At 41.7% G+C, this 18,235-nt stretch overlaps 2 protein-coding genes and 3 non-coding genes across 5 annotated transcripts; all 5 read left to right on the plus strand.

The window, feature by feature from the left end:
* Window positions 1-1,823: 1,823 nt before the first annotated feature.
* Window positions 1,824-5,190, plus strand: nppc (natriuretic peptide C). Its single transcript, XM_061078679.1, has 3 exons — window positions 1,824-2,023; window positions 3,038-3,314; window positions 4,861-5,190. Exons 1-2 carry the CDS (start codon window positions 1,931-1,933, stop codon window positions 3,302-3,304), a joined length of 360 nt encoding a protein of 119 aa, XP_060934662.1. The 5' UTR covers window positions 1,824-1,930; the 3' UTR covers window positions 3,305-3,314; window positions 4,861-5,190.
* A 5,540-nt stretch (window positions 5,191-10,730) lies between these two features.
* On the plus strand, window positions 10,731-18,204 carry ncl (nucleolin). Its single transcript, XM_061077567.1, has 16 exons — window positions 10,731-10,850; window positions 11,889-11,987; window positions 12,077-12,182; window positions 12,613-12,702; window positions 13,032-13,256; window positions 13,353-13,487; window positions 13,737-13,823; window positions 13,996-14,119; window positions 14,750-14,886; window positions 15,023-15,149; window positions 15,268-15,404; window positions 15,574-15,703; window positions 16,000-16,142; window positions 16,500-16,626; window positions 16,858-17,177; window positions 17,402-18,204. The coding sequence occupies exons 1-16, from the start codon at window positions 10,833-10,835 to the stop codon at window positions 17,461-17,463; spliced, it is 2,067 nt and encodes a 688-aa protein (XP_060933550.1). The 5' UTR covers window positions 10,731-10,832; the 3' UTR covers window positions 17,464-18,204.
* On the plus strand, window positions 12,779-12,915 carry LOC133011251 (small nucleolar RNA SNORA57). Its single transcript, XR_009680738.1, has one exon. It is a non-coding gene; the product is annotated as a small nucleolar RNA SNORA57 (small nucleolar RNA).
* LOC133011250 (small nucleolar RNA SNORA57) lies at window positions 14,308-14,445 on the plus strand. Its single transcript, XR_009680737.1, has one exon. It is a non-coding gene; the product is annotated as a small nucleolar RNA SNORA57 (small nucleolar RNA).
* On the plus strand, window positions 16,288-16,425 carry LOC133011249 (small nucleolar RNA SNORA57). Its single transcript, XR_009680736.1, has one exon. It is a non-coding gene; the product is annotated as a small nucleolar RNA SNORA57 (small nucleolar RNA).
* Window positions 18,205-18,235: the final 31 nt, after the last annotated feature.

Here is an 18,235-nt window from a genome sequence, read left to right on the forward strand (position 1 = left end):
TGCAGTAAACTTTCTATAATCAAGATTTAATACCGTTAAAACTGTGGAGGTAACATATACGACAAATCATCAGAGCATTATGGATTTATAGATTTTCTATCAAACAATTAAAGAGCCCTAATCTTCATATACTCGTGATCAACTGTGAGCAATGACTTCTTTTTACAGGCTGGAACTGAGCCAGTAAGCAGGCGACTATACGAGGGGTATTTTCTTTTCAGCACAGCAAATACTGCCACTCTGTGTTCCAACACAGACGGTGCTGCCTGCGACTGCAGCTCCGCTCTGCAGCACCCAGACATCAGTCCACACTGCAAAAAGTGGCCGCTGTAAAAAGACAGTCTGCTTTGACTCACAGGGATCACATCACAAGTTGATCAATCTGAGGCTGATGATCTACTGACACCAGTTAGATGTTCTGTATTTATACAGCTCAATAATGTGCAACTTATTTGAACACATTCCTCCTCTAAATAAAGCTGTGATTGTGGCATGAATTAGACAAATTCAAGTGCCCGTACCTAATGTCATATAATATAATAAGAGATTATTATATTAATACTTTAGATTAACACCTTCCTGTCATAATATAATTGAGAATCAAAGTGAAAGCTGTATCAGACTGTGGGACTTTAGAGTTCTACCCTCTTGGTTTCACTGTGAAAAAACTAAAAACATCTACACAGTGAAATCTCTTCTGTTCAGGTGCTACGAAAAAGATTTTTCTTAAGTTTTTATCATCACTGAAATGAAAAATTGTGGCTTTTGTGTTGCTATACAAAACTTTGGAAAAAGGTTGAGACTCTTTGGATCTTTAGCCTTTTACTACAAAATTAAGTCTTTCTTAGATATTTCTTTCGAGCACCAAAAAAAAAGGTAATTTCATACCACCAGGCTTCAAAGAGCTCTTATATAATGTGTTCTTTAGTTTAAATCATGCTTCTTTGTGTGTGTGACTGTATGGAGAGAGACACACGCACACACACACACAAACACACATACATCTGAGGCGACCCCAGTCAAAACACTCAGCCTGATCTGCAGCATAGGTCTGTTTTGTTCTGTGGTTCCACTTAGCACATTGTGTGATGCAGGTCTCACTGCAGTGAAAACCAAAGAACTCCCAAGATCCACAAAACCAGACAGAAATCCCAGATGAACTTATTCCATCATCCATCCAGACACATTAGCATTTCTTTATGATGAGGCTTCTTGCTCAATGTGACTCACTTCTGTGGTACAAACCATCACATCCAGTATTGTGGGGACCTGGTGGTTTATGAGTTGTTTGTTCAAAAAAGTGTTTAAGATTAAGAAAACTTAATATAATCGTATATAGTGCATTCCTGGAACCTCTTTGAAAATGAGCTAAATTATTTAATTCCACTATTTGAAATACTCACTATCAAGAAAAGAACATGTCATCCTCGCTATAGCACAGAAGAGAGAATCTGACTTGTTCAGATGTTTCGCAGGGCAGGCGGCTGGCATCTTCAGGAGTCCCGGCTGTGCCAAAGTCACTCTTCAGCTCTTTACGCACAAGCCTTTGAAACCTCAGCCAGAGGTCTGAAGGTTGGAGGAGAAAAGACACATAAGAGACGGTGCGTTTTGATCGCTCATAGCCTATCTTGTTTCCTCCGAAACCCCGATGACCGGAGCTTGTATCATTTAATTAATCCCTGGCATGACGCGCTCAGAGGCAGGTAGAGAAAACAGCGGCTGGCGAGGAAGGAGGACCATTACGCAGGTTGTCATGACATCACCATGGGCTGGCTATAAAGGGCTGAGGACCAATACACAGGGTTAGAGGAGCACTTGAGCAGCTTTGGAGTAAAGGACGGACTGAAGCCTCTTATTTTGAACAGCTGACTGGCTGCTGTTCCGAACTTCAGCGCAGAGGAATCTCTTAGAGAATACCAGACCTGTCAGAATGAACTTGTCGTACTTGGTAGCTTGTGGACTTATGGTCACGCTGCTTTCAGTAAGGATGGGCGCAAAACCTTTATCTCAGGCGCAGCAGAAGGTAAGAAGAAGTTTCTTATGGTCTTATTAATGAGAACTGAGGCTTCACACTGTTAGCTGATGGGAGATTGGGTTGGTAGTGAGCGGCTGTTACGTGGTTCCATTTCTTTTACGCATCATTTTTCCAGATTTATGTCAATTTCCTCACTTTCTCTTGGTCTAAAACTTTGACGATCTTTTTTTTATAATCTTGGAATTTACTTTGCAGTGTTTCATAGTGTTTTTTCTCTCCAGCATCATTTGTTAGTTTTTGCATTTTAGCGCGCATTGAAATACAGTGGCAAGCCTAAGACATACAATACGTTAAAGCCTGTTAAAAGTGAGGTATTATAAAATAAGATAAATGTTTTAGCAACTTTCATGAGCAACTTTCTAGGATGGAACTGTTCAGGTTCAGCTTGGACTGGATCTTTTCCAATTTGGGTCAAAAGCTGAACGTCTTGTGCGTAAAAGTCCACAGAATCGACTAAATAACACAAAGACTTCAGAACTAAGTATTTCAATTATAGGTTTAGTTACATGACTACAGTTTGGGATGACAGCAAGTTGATGCTTCAGTGTTCAGACCAGAGGAGCCCAGTTTTCACGCACCTGTGCCTATTCAATGACGGCAACAGCGATGTCTGAAGTAACAGAGCCGATCCGTGCACATATAGTAGAATGAAGGTTCAAACCCCTCTGGGGAAGTAAACCGCTTTAAGAAATTACTCTCAGGTTTGATTCGAAATTTCCTTTGGGTCGGATAGAGCCATCAGGTACTCCTGCGGTCCCGTGCGTAAAATGGCACAAACAAATTAACTCCGGTTCCCTTTTGGTCACTGCACACGATGTTTGGAGGTGCGCAAACATGCACAAGGCTCAGGTTTAAAAGAATCTAACTCTATGCAAACTGCTCTGTTCAAACAAGCACAAGGCGCGTATTGCAATTTGATCAAAAGCGTACATCATTGCGCAACCCATTGCCCAAAGGGATACATCATTTTATTCATTATGTCTTTTTCAATTTGTGTTCCAGTCTCTTAGAAGTTTGCTGGGCGAGGAGCTGGCGGACTTTATGGAGTCGGAGGAGAGGGAGAGGCGGCTAGATGCTGTGCGCTCTCGGATATTGCGAGATTTACGCACGGACACCCGGGCCAGAGGGATGTGGGCTCGCCTGCTCAACGACCAACCCGCACCGAGGAGACACAAGTCGGGGAACAAGAAAGGGGGCTCCACGTCGCGGAGTGGCTGCTTCGGACACAAGATGGACAGGATAGGGACCATCAGCGGCATGGGCTGCTAGGAGAGTGATGGTGAGTTCATAACACTGCAAGTCTCACTGTGACCTGATATGTTGATAAATGAACAGAAGCAGGATGGCTAAAAGGAAGTTAGAATGTCAAGAAATGGATGAATGAATGGTTGGAAAATGGGAATAAGAAATGAGTGGGAAGGGTTCTACAAAAGAATGAGACAGAAGAAAGAATGAAAGAGGGATTTGAGTAAAGAAAGAAGGAAAAAAAGGATGGAGAACGTATATGTTCTGTTTATCACTGGTCAAGATTCCTGTATATTGAAGGGATGAATGGATGAAAAGAAAAAAGATGAACTACAGGATGAATTAACGGAGGAAGGCATTGACACTGTTGGTCTGTACGGTCTCCAGACACAGAAAGGGGACCAGTAGATATTAGGGAGGGCGAGAGGGAAAGAGAGAGAAAGCGAAATTAAAGAACAAATGGAGAAAAAAGATGTTCCAGTGAGATTATGGATTTTCTTGACGTCGTCTCAGGACACTGAGCTTTGCCTCCAAAGTTAAAACTAGTTCAGAATAAAAATCCGATCTTAGTGGCGTCATTGTACAGTGCAGCAAGTGGAGAGTGATGACTGTGGTTGGACTGTGTCAAAGGTCGGGTCAAAGGTCGGCTTGGCGGAAGAAATCACATTAAGCACAGGACATTTGTACATTTGGACATATGTCATAAACCTCCCCCTTATCAAAAGAGTTGATTCTTGAGATGAGGTTAAGCTGCGTTTTATGTGTGTGTGTGTGTGTGTGTGTGTGTGTGTGTGTGTGTGTGTGTGTGTGTGTGTGTGTGTGTGTGTGTGTGTGCGTGTGTGTGTGTGTGCGTGTCCTTGGACAGAAACCCCCTTTAGGACAGTTGGATAGCCCACTTAGACTAATGCAGACTGATGTATGAGAAACAGTGCGGGTGTTTAGGAACTCTGTTGTGTTAATGTGCGTCACCATGAATGGTTCCGCCTGCTTCATGCAGGAAACTACAGGGTTACATCAAGTTGAAGGAGAAAAAAGAAGGGGCAGGGAGAGACGGGGGAAGTGGGGATGCAGACGGGCAGACCCCCACACTTTTATATGCACAGCACCCTGTGGTGGCCAGGAGCGTTCAGGAAAACCTTTTCTCTGAAACCAAGGGATTTTGACAAAAACAACAAAAGGGACTGGTGGGGGTGAAATAAGTAATGAGGAAGCTGTGGGTGACGCACAGGCAGTCCTGTGGCTGGAGGCCTTGTTGTGGCTGTGAAGTCCTGATGGGGGAGTGGGATTTTCTGACTAAACTTTAATGAGTATGAGTGTTTTTCATCCGTTTACACCTATCTGTCCTCCGCCGTGCGCCGCAGCGTATCACTCATGTGGAAGTCTGTGTCGGACACATGTTGGTCAGAGGAGAGTCAGGGAGACGAATTGAACTCAGCAACACTTAGAAAGTACATGTGGAGATTTTCAGATGGACCAGAGGCTGATGAACAGGCATTAGATGAAAAATAACTTGTGTTAATTGTATTATCATCTGAAACCTGCGTCTAACCTCGCTTCTCCCTTTTCTTCTCTTTCTCCAGATCTCTGGACGACAGTTTTGGTTCAGTTTGTTCTCAACTGACGAACAAAACCAAGACAAACTCACCAAGTGACAGATTTTCGGTACGAAAGTCAACACGACCAGCATAAAAACAAAGACTGAGATGACAATGCTACAAAACCATCATATAAATATATACATAATAAGTATTCAGTATATATACATCTATACATGTATGTATACCATACAGAGTGGTCAACAGATAAAATTGCAGACGCATACGACAAGATGGCGGGCAAAGGTGTAAAAACTACAAACTGCAAAGCTGTACATTTGTATGCTGCTGCCGCTGTACATTCATGTACTTCATCTTCCCCTGCATAAATGTATTTATGTTTTAAAAACTATTTATATGTTTATAAAAAAGAGATATTTATAAATATGAGTTTTATTTATGTAACATTTTGAAAATGGACGCAAACTGCAGGTCAATTCTGTTTGTAACTTTTCTTTTGTCTCAAATAGTTGTCAATGTTTTCAAAAATGATAAAAAGAACATTCCATGTGCACTTACATGTTTCCTCTCAGGGTTTTATGTTTCAATGGAACTGGTGAATTCTATTAACTGAGCCTTTTGCTGGGAGCAGCATGGTGATGCGATGTGTTTGTGTGGGTTTTCTCCCGATGCTCCAGCTTCCTCCCACAGTTCACAGACATGCAGAATGGGGGTTAGGTCAATTGAAGACTCTAAATTGACCTTAGGTGTGAATTTGAGTGGGAATGATTGTCTGTCTCCACATATCAGCCCTGTAATATGTTGGCAAACTGAGCAAGAAGCTTCTCGTCAAATATCAGATTGGCTCCTGAGATCCTCAAAAGATAAGCGTTATAGATAATGGATGGCTGGATGGAACATATTCTGCACGATACCTGTGGGAAACAGCCTGACCATCCTAATATTTTACTTCGGATTTTTGAAAATATGTTATTGTGGCGTTTCTGCACCAGTATGGGCACAAGTGGCAGAAATATCACTAACCTGAGGGATAGCATCTACTATATGCTATGTGAGTGTCTACAAAACAAATACTCAGAGAGGATTATTCTGTTTAAGGCCGAGTTAGATCACTTTTTCTCTACATTTCACCTGAACCTTCGAGAGTTGGAGCTGAATAGATGACATCATATTTTAAAAGTTTAACACAAGTTACCAAAAAACAAAGAGTTTCAAGCCATTTAAATAATAATCTACTGTCTGAGGCAGATGAAGTTTATAATTTAACGTTGTACCATTACATTTTATAGTAACACAATTACCTAGAATGAGAGCCACACTGTAAAGCTCGGTATAAAAAAATCACCAGTCATGTAATAGTCAGGAATTCAGTGGGCCGGAGTCTCAAAGTCAGACATATCTATGATGACGTGTCTCTCCAGAAGATGAAGCAGAAGAGATGAAGAGATTCTCTGTGCTGTGTCTTCTCAGGATGTGTTGCAGAGATTCTTGGAACTTGGATCCTCTTCATCCTCTTCGTCCTCACACCTCTGCAGTTTAAAGTTTCTTATTTGAATAGAGCCTTAAATAACAACATCCAAAGTAAACAGATTAATACAAATACCATTAAGCAATCTATGAAAACAATGACATGTCAGGTTGAATGACTCAGCTGGGGATTATTTGCATCAAAGAAAAATCTTCGTAATAATACAGCAAGGTTTTCTAAATGAAAATGCAATTCATTATGATCATCATGTTTCTTTTTTAATTAAGCAGTCACTGACAAAATTAGACAATAAACCCCATTTTACACACACACAGGTGATGTGGTTCAATGGGAAAGAGGGACAACAGCAGTGGACCTGCTCATTACAGACTTGTGACAATAGAGGCTACAACTACACTGAGATACACAAAGATAACACACGCCTCGTATAGTTGGTGTACACATTGAACGTGGGTCATAAAAAATCCAGAGAACAGAGAACAAGCAATGTGGGCAATCATGATAACACCCGTCACGCAAGCTTCTTACAAGCTGAAGAGAAGAGCAGCTGAGAAGAAGAGAAGAATCATCACCAGTGCTCCTTGTTTGTAAAGCTGATATTTCTAATATTCATTTAAACATTGGGTCAAAGGCCTTTAAAGATCTGACCTCCCCATTCAAAGACCATTCAAAAGAAACACAAAAAAAACCAGAATGAAACTGAACCCCTCTGCCCCGGACACCACAACACACACCAGAGGTTTTATGGCCCTTCTTGTGTTTCTGGAGTATCTTTATTTGAACCAAATGGGGCTAAATTGGGTAAAAATTAAAAAAATGTGATGCTGTTACCTTATTAAGTTTAAAACCTAACAGTAACTTCATGGTTTGTATGGGTCAGGGAAGAAGCCATTACATTTTGGTGAAGATCCGCATCAGGGGGCAGATAGAGGATGTTTTCCCTTTCTTCAACTTTGCGTTACATTTCTACATTTACCATTTTCCCAAGGGAAGAGTTCATGGATCTTGATGAAAAGAAATTGTGCAACCTGATTGAATGTAGGACGACTGTGGGCCTTTGCAGAGGAATGTTTTCCACTGAGTGCCATTCTAGAGTGTCACAGTTATTTTTTTGCCGACCCAACGTGCCGGCAAGATTACATGATTATAATCATGTAATACAGCTATTCCTTTTGGAATTTCTACTAACTACCCCACATAACTTAGAGTAAGTAAATACACTGGCAATAAATATTGGCAATTTAAGAAACACCACCAAGGATTTACCTCCATATGTATAAATAAATATGCCCTTTCCTGGAATGTAGAAAGTCCCTTCCCACCTAAAATCCCTTGTGTAATCTATTCCACTCTATTACCTTCCTATTCATTAGATTCACTCAATTGATCCCTCCCTGGCAACAGCAGTGAACAACAGGTACAGACAGGATGTAGTTTGAGGAGGAGATTTGCTTTCTTCCATTCTGCTAATTCAGCATAGTTCCATGAAAAAAAACAACAATTAAACGCATGAAGGCGACAGTAATCAATATACACATGTTGTGTCACATAGCCTGAAGGAATTCAAGTCACAATAGGGGTGGATTTTCAAACAAACAAACACTAAAATGTAAGGAAATTTTAATCGTGAAACTCGTCGATGTCGACTATACTGTTTAAATCACATTTGCTGAACCTCCGTAAACAATTTCTGCTGCAACAACCAAATCAACTTGACCCATGAGAAGGTATCTTCCCATCAACCAACCAGTTATTGGATTGAATCACTTTTCTCTTTGAAAGATATCCTGTGCTTGCTTGTGTGTATCATCACGTAAAGAAAGGTTCAATCCACAGCTCATCGTAAATACTTATTCAACAAGAATGAGTCTCAGTAGAGCGCGCATGTCAGCCAAGGTATAAATCCTACACATGGTCGTCAGGTTTTTTAAGTATAGACAAAACAACGAGGGGAAGTGACCTCAAAACCCAAAATAATTTATTTGTCATAAAACACAGTTAGAAAAAGTGAAACAAAATCCTGGATCCGCCCTTCAGTCATCACCAAAGGGCGATTTAGCAACAAATGTCATGGGTTCTTCTTTGGCCCCATCCCTCCATCAAGTTTGGCTGAAATCATCTCTGTAATTTTTGAGTTATCCAAAACAAATAACAACAAACAGACCCAGAAGAACACGTAACCTCCTTAGTGGAGGTAATAATTTGCATTGAAACCTACAAAACACAAGGAAGATAAATACTAAAGTGTTAAGACTTTATGAAAGGATGAGGATCACATACATGTTCTTGAGCAGTTTTATGAGAAGCTTCTTTAACAGAAGGTCAGAGTCGGACAACCCATCTTCACAGAAGACATTTCAACTTGTGATTGAACACAGACAGACACTGATGACTTTGATTCAAATGTCCCACATGAACGAGGAACAATGAACAACACCACATTGAAATACCTGAAAAATACTTATTATACGCACCACTTTATCATCATCAACACTATACATCAATACAATAATAAACTGTTGGTGGGCTTATGTCTGTAAGAGACTCCAGTAATATATGTGCAAAGAGACGTGCTGGTGGAGGTGGGATGGAATCCTCTGCCCAGCGCTCTGTGAAGTAAGTGAGGGATGTAGAATGCAATGCTGCCTCTGTGTGGTGTTGAGGGTTAATTACTCAAATGTGCTGCTCTACTCCCCTGGGAATAAACTGACTGAAGTACTTTCTATTTCATACACACACACAGGCAGTGTCTGCTTTATCACAAATACTGTTCATAAAAAAACAAGTTCATTGTTTTCCTTTGGGCTGGGCAATCAAACAATGTCATTAATTATTGGACCATGATGTAATAAGAAGGCTGTATAACAAAAGTCAAACAAATATACTCCAGAAACAGTTTTTCCTCACTAGGTCGTCAGAACCCTAAACTCCACCACCTCAGTATTTTGATATATTTATGTAAATTGTTTTTAAGGGTTATATCTCTTCTGTGCAGTAACTACAATGTCATCATTTTAGATTAAATTACTCATATGTATTTGTCTGTGTCTTATTGGGATTTTAAAGTTGTTTTTTAAAATAAATTTGCTTTGTTTTTCAGATGTACCACCTCAAACTTTGTTGTTGTACACTGACAATAAAGGATTTCTATCCTACAAAAAAGGTTCACTATATATCTAAGATATCATCAACCTCTGATTTGTAAACTGTTTTGTTTTGCTGTTTGTCATTCACTGCTCATAAAAAAGACTCTGTCACTCACAAGCAAAAATCTTTAAACATAAACTAAATAGGAGCATGACATTCATTGTGAGAATTATCAACACAGACTGATAGGGTTGTATCTTGATTAAATATTTGCCCATATTTCTCTCTTAGAAATATAATTACACAACATCACAAGTGAAGCGTGAACGTATTCTAGCTTTGACACTGTGTCAAAGTATTCTAGCAGTTCAAATTCGAAACTACTTCATAAAAGGTACTTATAATTGCACAGTGAGTGGGTTCAACACATGTTGAACACACTGTTTTGTTTTGCTGTTTGTCATTCACTGCTCATTAAAAAAAGACTCTCACTCACAAGCAAAAATCTTTAATCATAAACTAAATAGAAAACTTGACATTTCCTGAAAATTATCATCATAGACTGATACCAAAATTTGTATCTTGATTAAATATTTGCCCATATTTTCCTGTTAGAAATATAATTACAGAGCAGCACAAGTAAAGTACTGTGTCAAAGTACTCTAGCAGTTCAAATTCGAAAGTACTTCATAAATGGTACTTATACCACTACTATTGGGCAACAGAGTTTACAACGCAGTACTACTCCACGTGGTGAGAGCCACATGTGGTTCACGGCAAATGGCCCAGACCACGTGGTTCACATAAACAGCTGCGAGGGACATAAGGACGCTTTGTGCTGCGAAAACACACAACAAACAACAGCGTAGTCGCTTTTAAATGTTGTTTATCTAACAATAAATATATAATATTCGATAATAAACTACCAAGTGGAGATAAAAGGACTGTGTCTTGTGCTTTTCTACGACACAGGACAAGATGGAGACTGTCCTTTGTGCCTTGGAAGATCTTAGCAGTGTCGGTGCTTTTCATGCGTTTCACGATATTTCACCTGAAACCTCGTGTTTTTTTTTTTATTCCACGAACACGTTTCGTCGTCGCACTTTAACAAAGGCGTGTTTTGTTTTCGTGCCGCGTTCGAACCCCCCCCCCCACGTCGCCTTGTCTCTGAGGGAAGCGAGGGAGGCGCGGGCACGAAGCGCAGACGTCCCCCCCCCAGCCCGGCTCGCTGATTGGTCGGGACGCGGTCGAGTGGGCGGTACCCGCGGGAGCGCGCAGGGCAGGAGAGTAAGAAGCTCGTCTCCGCCTCCGTCTCTCTTTCCTGTCTCATGTCCCAGCGAGTCAGTCGAGCCACGTGCCTGAGATAGACGCTTCCAGGCTACAGAGTTCATTGTGTGCGGCAGAAACACACGACAGCACCATGGTGAAGTTGGCAAAGGTAAGAGAACACACACAGACCACACACACTTTTGCTGTTTGACCCACAACGACGTGTGGGAACCGCGACACACAGGAAGCTGTGTTTTCCGCGCGAGGCCTCCAGTGTCCGGAGGAAAAAAAAACAAAACGAGAAAAAGAAACAAAATGTCTTCTCTGCTCCCGCGGCTCGTCCTTTGATGTGTGTTGAACCCACGCGTTTTGATCGGTTGAATTTTTAAAATGGCGAAATTTTCCACCTCTGCACTCGACGTCTCCTCTCGATGGGGGGAGCAGCCATGTTGGTGATGTTTAGCACACTGTTCTCTGGCCTCCTCCTCCTCACAAAATGGCAAACACATGCGCGATGGCGACCTCACCGCCGAGTCTCCACCACGCACGCAGTTGATGGATTTAATTAATCAAACCATGTGATCGGTGACCCGCGGCCCAGGTGCTGCTCAACACGCACGATCCGCACGAATTAAGCTAACGCGTAGTTGGTAAACTGTTAGCTGCTAGCATTAGCATGGTGGTCAACAGCGCGGAGCGGAAGCGACTCCGAGTCGAGCTGCTGACGCACTTTAAATTAACCCCGCGTTTCTGTTTGTGAAGTTAAAGATGCACATATAGGCCAAGAGCATTTTTTCACTTGATTGGTGGGTTTTTAAAAGCTGGTTTTCCCGGTGCAGGAGGTGGGGATGCTAACCCAACACGTTAGCTTCCCCACCTCCTGGGCTCCACGTGGGCTGTGCGCCTGCTCCGGGTGACACACGAGGTGGACGAACCACAGCAACACATCCACCCCCCCCAACCAGTCAGCCCAGCTCGGCTTATGCCCAACAAACCTGATCAATAACTGTTTAAATTATAAAAAATGTGTTTTTATACCGAAGTGAGAGTTTGTCTAATCTGTGTAACACATGGTGTAGCCTCCACCCCCATGTAAGCAAACACGCTTGATCAACCCCCTGATTACATTATCGTGATTTTACTCAACTGGATTTGTGCTTTTAACTGTTCTTATTCTAATTTGCCTTTTTTTTCTTTTACCATCCAGGCAGCAGCAGCGAAGCAAGGAGTTCAGAAGAAGAAGGCCGCTCCACCCCCCAAAGATGTGGATGAGTCCAGTGAGGAGGAGAGCAGTGAAGAGGAGGAGGTGCGGTATATTTACATTTGCCAGATAAATGTTTTTGAGTGTTTTTCACAATGTATGTAACCTGACCTATTTTCCCTTTCTTCAATTAGGTTGCTCCAGCTAAAGTGGTGAAGAAAGCCACTCCGGCCAAAGCCACACCAGCGAAAAATGGCACTACTGCCAAAAAAGCAGAAAGTGAAGACGATGATGATTCTGGTGAGAAATTGTTATAAACATGTCAATCAATTGCATTGCTCATTTTTTTTCAATTTAACCAGAGTTGAACTACTTGACTTGCATAAGTGTGGATTTGCTCATGTTTTGTAATTGGTTCATTGCTGGCAGGTCTGATAGTAAGACATCCAGAGTTAGCTAAGATGTAGCCTTTGTGATAATTAGGTGACCTGAGGGGGGTGCTGTAAACACTCTACCCTTTTCAGAAATTTCCATAGTCATTGAAAATAAATGTACTTGAGTTTTCTTGGTGGGGATAGTTTAATTAGTGTAGACTGTCCAACTGCATGTTTTAAATAGCAAATCATTACATTCAGAGTGTTTTAATCAATAAGTGTACCAATATGTTGTCTTGACTTGTGGGTTTATCCCGCATCATCAAATTGATTTTAACATTGTGTTCATTCTACAGAGGAGTCTGAAGAGGAGGCCCCCCCACCAAAGAAGACACCTGCAAAAGCCAAGGCCGCCCCTGCCAAGGCCGAGGAGTCTGATGAGGATGGTAAGACCTGCAGTATGGTGTTCTGTGCAATATCAGAATAAACAAGAGTTTGTTTAACCTAGATATATCCACATACCCTCCATTTCTTGACACACATGTGATTGTTAAGTACACATGTGTGATATTACGGAGGAAAAGTGAATACAATGCTATGTCTTCGGTACCGGTGTGTGTTATTGTCTGCCGGTTCTATCCTCAATCGCTGTAACATTCATGCCTCTGTTTGCTGTAGATGCAGTCTGATGAGGTTGTACCTCTTACGATTTGTCTCTAAGAGGAAATGTTGTACACTTTTGTTAAAGTTACTAATATCAATGCATATTGTCTAGACGATGAGTCAGAAGAAGAGGCCCCACCACCCAAAAAGGCAGGAAAGGCTGCAGCTAAACCTGCTGCCAAGGCCCCAGTGAAGGCCGAAGAGTCTGATGAGGATGATGATGAGGAGGAGTCGGAAGAAGAGGCCCCACCTACCAAGAAGGCTGCAAAAGCAGCTGCCAAACCCGCTGCAAAGGCTCCCGCTAAGGAGGAATCTGATGACGATGATGAGGAAGATGGTAAGAACCTTGTAGGATAATCAACAAGGGAGTTATACTGATGTGTGATGTCAAAAGTCTGATTTTGTACTAATGATGTGACTGTCTGTTTTTTAGACTCTGAGGAGGAGATGGACACTGCTCCTGCTCCACCTGCTAAAGCAAAGAAGGCAGGCATGGTCAAGGCCAAGGAGGAATCTGACGAAGAAGAGGATGATGACGATGAAGAAGATGACGAGGATGATGATGAGGGTGAGTTTTGTTTATCGAAATGTCTACAGGCTATTCTACATCTTTGAAAGAAAGACTACAGGATGTATGGACAACCATTATTCCAAAAGAAATTGCCTTACTTAATGTTTTGAAGGCAGGGTTGAGATCTTCTAAGTTTTTTGTGTTTAATTTGAAAACTAGTGCACATATTGTAGATACTCACTGTTCTGAAATAATATCAACCATTGTGCATGTTTGAATTTAATTATGATATCCTCACATTTCCAGATACCCCAGTGGCTTCTGGAAAGAGGAAGGCAGACAGCAAAAAGAACACACCCCCAGCTAAAAAAGCTAAGGCAGAAGGAGGAGAAGGTAAGAGTTTAACCCGCACCGCAATCAAATTTCAACATTTTGTGATGACAAACAAGGGACTTAATACTGAATGAAAGTGATGTCACCTTATTATTCTGAATCTCAGAGAATTTATTAAATCAAGAGAATCTCTCAAAAAGAAACTAACTGAACTTCACTCTCATTTTTTCAGAATTCTGTCTGTTTATCGGAAACTTAAACTCCAACAAAGATTTTGACGAGATCAAAGCAGCCCTGAGGAAGTTCTTCGAAAAGAACGAACTTGAGGTTGCTGATGTGCGGTTAGGTGGATCCAAGTAAGCAACCAATACAACACACTTAAGCTTTAATCTATGTTTACAGTCGGGTCAGAAATGGCATAGGGAACTTCTAAAAAATGTTAAATGATGATGGTAAGACCTGCGGCATGGTGTTCGGTGCATATTAGACTAAACCATTTCACCACCACAGATTGTATTTAACCTAGCTAGATATATCCACATACCCTCCATTTCTTGGCACACATGTGGTTGTTAAGTACCGATGTGTGAAATGTACGGAGGAAAAGTGAATACAATGCTATGTCTTCGGTACCGGTGTGTGTTATCGTCTGCCGGTTCTATCCTCAATCGCTGTGACATTCATGCCTGTGCTTGCATTTATTTAGGTTTACAGATACGGTCAGAAATGGCATAGGAAACTTCTAAAGGTTTAGCAATCACTCCTGGTGGTGATTTATACTTAATCTAGGGTGAGATATACATGCACAGATCAATACTATTGATAGTTGGTGTTGATTTGACTTTTCATAGTTGTCCTGTTATGGAATGGTTGTTTCCCACTGTCATCCCTGAAGTCAGCCAAGGAGTGTAGATTAATAAGCCACGAAATGAGTCTTCTTTCCCTTTTCAAGCAATAAAGTAATTGTTTATGACTTGCCTCACCAGGAAATTTGGCTATGTGGAGTTCAATACTGAGGAGGACATGCAGAAGGCACTGGAGCTCAATGGCAAGAAGGTCATGGGTCAGGAGCTGAAGTTGGACAGGGCCCGCAGCAAAGAGAACTCACAGGAAGGAAAGAAAGGTATGAATCCCATCAGTTTTTGCACATCTGATAAAGCGCTGGTGCACTTCAGGCATTCATTCTTGTCAGTCGATTAACGTTATGAAAGAATATTGATCCAATATTACCGTTGCTGACATTGTCTTATGTCCCACAGAGAGAGATGCACGAACACTGTTTGTGAAGAACCTTCCCTTCTCTGCAACACCTGATGACCTCAAGGAAGTTTTTGCAGATTCAGTTGATGTCAGGTTACCTCCTGGCCAGAATGGTTCAAACAGAGGGTAAGAGCAAGCAATTTCCTGCTAATTAACCTTTTGCTCAAGATTACACCACTAATTTTAAATTAAACAGCAATCTAGTTTTTGCTTGTAGAAATAATCTTTAACTTTCCATGTACAGCATTGCCTACATCGAGTTCAAATCTGAGGCCGAAGCAGAGAAGATGCTGGAGGAGGCCCAGGGAGCTGACGTCCAGGGGAGATCCATCGTCGTTGATTTTGTTGGAGACAAGAGCCAGAAAGGAGCCAAGGCACCAGGTAAATGAGAATTTTTATAAAGCTATGATACCTTTGGATATCAAAGACAGGAGTAATTGAAAGTTGTGCAATTAATTTACCCATAATTCTGGGAGTTGATGTTGAATGCTAATGCACTTATTACACCTAACCGAAGCTAATGGTCATCTCCTCCCTTCTCTCCCTGTAGTAACGGGAGCCTCCAGTAAAACACTGGTCGTGAATAATCTTGCCTTCAGTGCCACAGAGGAAGTCTTGCAAGCATCATTTGAGAAAGCTGTGTCCATAAGGATTCCACAGAAAGATGGCAGGCCCAAAGGGTAAGCATCAGATTATATTAACTCAGGGACTATCTTTCATCCAATAGATTTTTTAAAATTTCTTTAAAAAGTAAATTTCAGAACGCAACCTTCTCAAGAGCTCCTCTTAATCATACCCATGATTTTGTAGGAGTTGCCCGAGAAGCAGATCCAATGCACAGTTAGAAAGGGCTTGCCCTGGTTGCATATGGGTGTTGCCAACAACTAGAAATATAATTTGAGAAATTGTTTGAAACAACAGATGAATATTATTTGTAAGATGTGGACTTTCAACTAATGCAAACCTATCTTCTCAGTTTTGCTTTTGTAGAGTTTGAAACTGCAGAAGAAGCTAAGGAAGCAATGGATACCCTCAACAACTCAGAAATCGAAGGCCGGTCGATCAGACTGGAGTACAGCCAGAACAGTGGTGGCAGAGACGGTGGAAGAGGAAACACAGGTAGGTTGTCATAGTGAAATTCTAGGACAAATCAAATAAAAAAATAGTTTGATGATGATTAGACCTGCAGCATTCTTTGCAGTATTAGACTCAACCATTTCATCACCACAGACTGTTTTTTACCTAGGTGGATATATCCACATACCCTCCATTTCTTGGCACACATGTGGTTGTTAAGTACCCATGTGTGAAATGTACGGAGGAAAAATGAATACAATGCTATGTCTTCGGTACCGGTGTGTGTTATCGTCTGCCGGTTCTATCCTCAATCGCTGTGACATTCATGCCTCTGCTTGCTTTAGATGCAGTCTCAAGTTTTACAATCTGTAGATTAAAATTATTTGCTTCCCTGTTCAGGTCCAACAAAAACCCTCTTCGTCAAGGGTCTCTCTGAGGACACCAACGATCACACCCTTAAAGATTCGTTTGACGGCGCCGTCGCAGCCAGGATAGTCACAGACAGAGACACTGGATCATCTAAAGGGTAAGAGACGACATGTCCCCTCTGACTGTTGACGCTTCTTGTGAAAACTGCTCTGTCCACGAGTGACAGAGTGGATTCACGTGAGAAGTAGAGCAAACTCACAGTTAAACCGACAGCTTCCTCAGTGGAAGGTGCCTATGTCTGATGTGAAATAAAAGCAACACAATAGACCTCTGTGCAGCTAAGGGGAAAAAAATAATCTCTAACAGTGTTAATTTTCTATACTTGCAGCTTTGGCTTTGTTGACTTCGACAATGAAGATGACTGCAAGGCTGCCAAGGAGGCGATGGACAGCGGTGAGATCGATGGCAGCAGAATCACCCTGGACTATGCCAGGCCCAAGGGCGAAGGCGGCTTCCGTGGAGGCCGAGGCGGTGGTGGATTTGGCGGTGGTGGATTTGGCGGAGGTGGATTCGGCGGCCGCGGTGGTGGCGGCAGAGGAGGTCGTGGTGGATTCGGCGGCCGTGGTGGTGGAGGCAGAGGAGGCCGTGGCGGATTCGGAGATCGCGGCCGTGGTGGTGGCGGCAGAGGAGGCCGTGGTGGATTCGGAGGTAAGGGAACATGGTTGCGTTGGAGGGGCGGGGAGCATAGCAAAAGAAATCTCATACTAAAGTAGATAAGTTGGCAGTATGATTTCTGTTTTTGATGAGCAATGATAAACCTGTGTAAAGGTTTAAGTGGCTGACTATTTCACTAAAATCAATCTATTTTCATGACATCAGACTTTGATATAAGTTTGTGCTTGCAGTTGAACTAAGTTGTCTTTTTGTTTCAGGTGGAAGAGGCGGCGGTGGATTCGCCAAACCCCAGGGGAAGAAAATCAAGTTTGATGACTAAATCATTAGTCTATTTTACTTTTTGAATGGACTCTGGTTTCATCAGTTTTCAGAGCTTTTGGACATTCCACAAAGCGTCATTGATAAATATTTAACTGTTTATGGGCATTTTAGCCCTTTATTTAGATCCTGCAACTTTCCCCATCCTTGTGTGCCAGAATGGTACTTTTGACCTTTTCAACTCGAGTAGTACGTGCGAGTACTGAATGTCCCAAATGCAAACTGCACCTCTCGCCCTTATTAGCTTACTTTACCGAAGGAGTAAAACGGAATGGGTCTGGCAAACAAGTTTGCTGTGAAAAAATGAGTGTCAGATACATTGTGTAAATTTAAACAGTTTGTATGATTTCATTTTACCTTTTGTAAAAAAAAATACACTTGTATCCATATGTTTTGTTTTTATTTTGTTTCGTCTTTTAGTTTGCGTTAGGTGCCACGTTTTACTGTATTGTGCAAAGCATATTTTGATAGACTGCAGAGTTGGATATTAAGAACATGGCAAAGCTGTTCATGTCATGTTTGTTTGGTGGGGCGCAGTCTGTGTCCGAGTCAGAGGTTGAACGAACCGTATCTATGTAACATAAAATATTTGTAGTGCATTGACTAATTTTTTCCCATCAGAGAATCTCAAGATTTTCATGTGATTGAATAAAACCTTGTAGGTGGTGATTTTTAAATGTCTGTCATTGCACTCGTCAATGAGCTACTTGCTGCCTCTGCAATACAACATCCTTGAAACCAATTCTGCTTTTGTCAAGATTGTCATCTGAGTC

Source organism: Limanda limanda, chromosome 9 (genome assembly GCF_963576545.1).
Source record: "Limanda limanda chromosome 9, fLimLim1.1, whole genome shotgun sequence".
Lineage (NCBI taxonomy): Eukaryota > Metazoa > Chordata > Actinopteri > Pleuronectiformes > Pleuronectidae > Limanda > Limanda limanda.

Excerpts from the sequence above, each read along its gene's own strand:
- ncl (XM_061077567.1), top strand. Across the intron at positions 15,405-15,573 it reads GAAAGGAGCCAAGGCACCAG|TAACGGGAGCCTCCAGTAAA; the intron begins GTAAATGAGAAT and ends CTCTCCCTGTAG. Across the intron at positions 16,627-16,857 it reads GACACTGGATCATCTAAAGG|CTTTGGCTTTGTTGACTTCG; the intron begins GTAAGAGACGAC and ends CTATACTTGCAG.
- nppc (XM_061078679.1), top strand. The coding sequence starts at position 1,931 with ATGAACTTGTCGTACTTGGTAGCTTGTGGACTTATGGTCACGCTGCTT. Across the intron at positions 2,024-3,037 it reads TATCTCAGGCGCAGCAGAAG|TCTCTTAGAAGTTTGCTGGG; the intron begins GTAAGAAGAAGT and ends TTTGTGTTCCAG.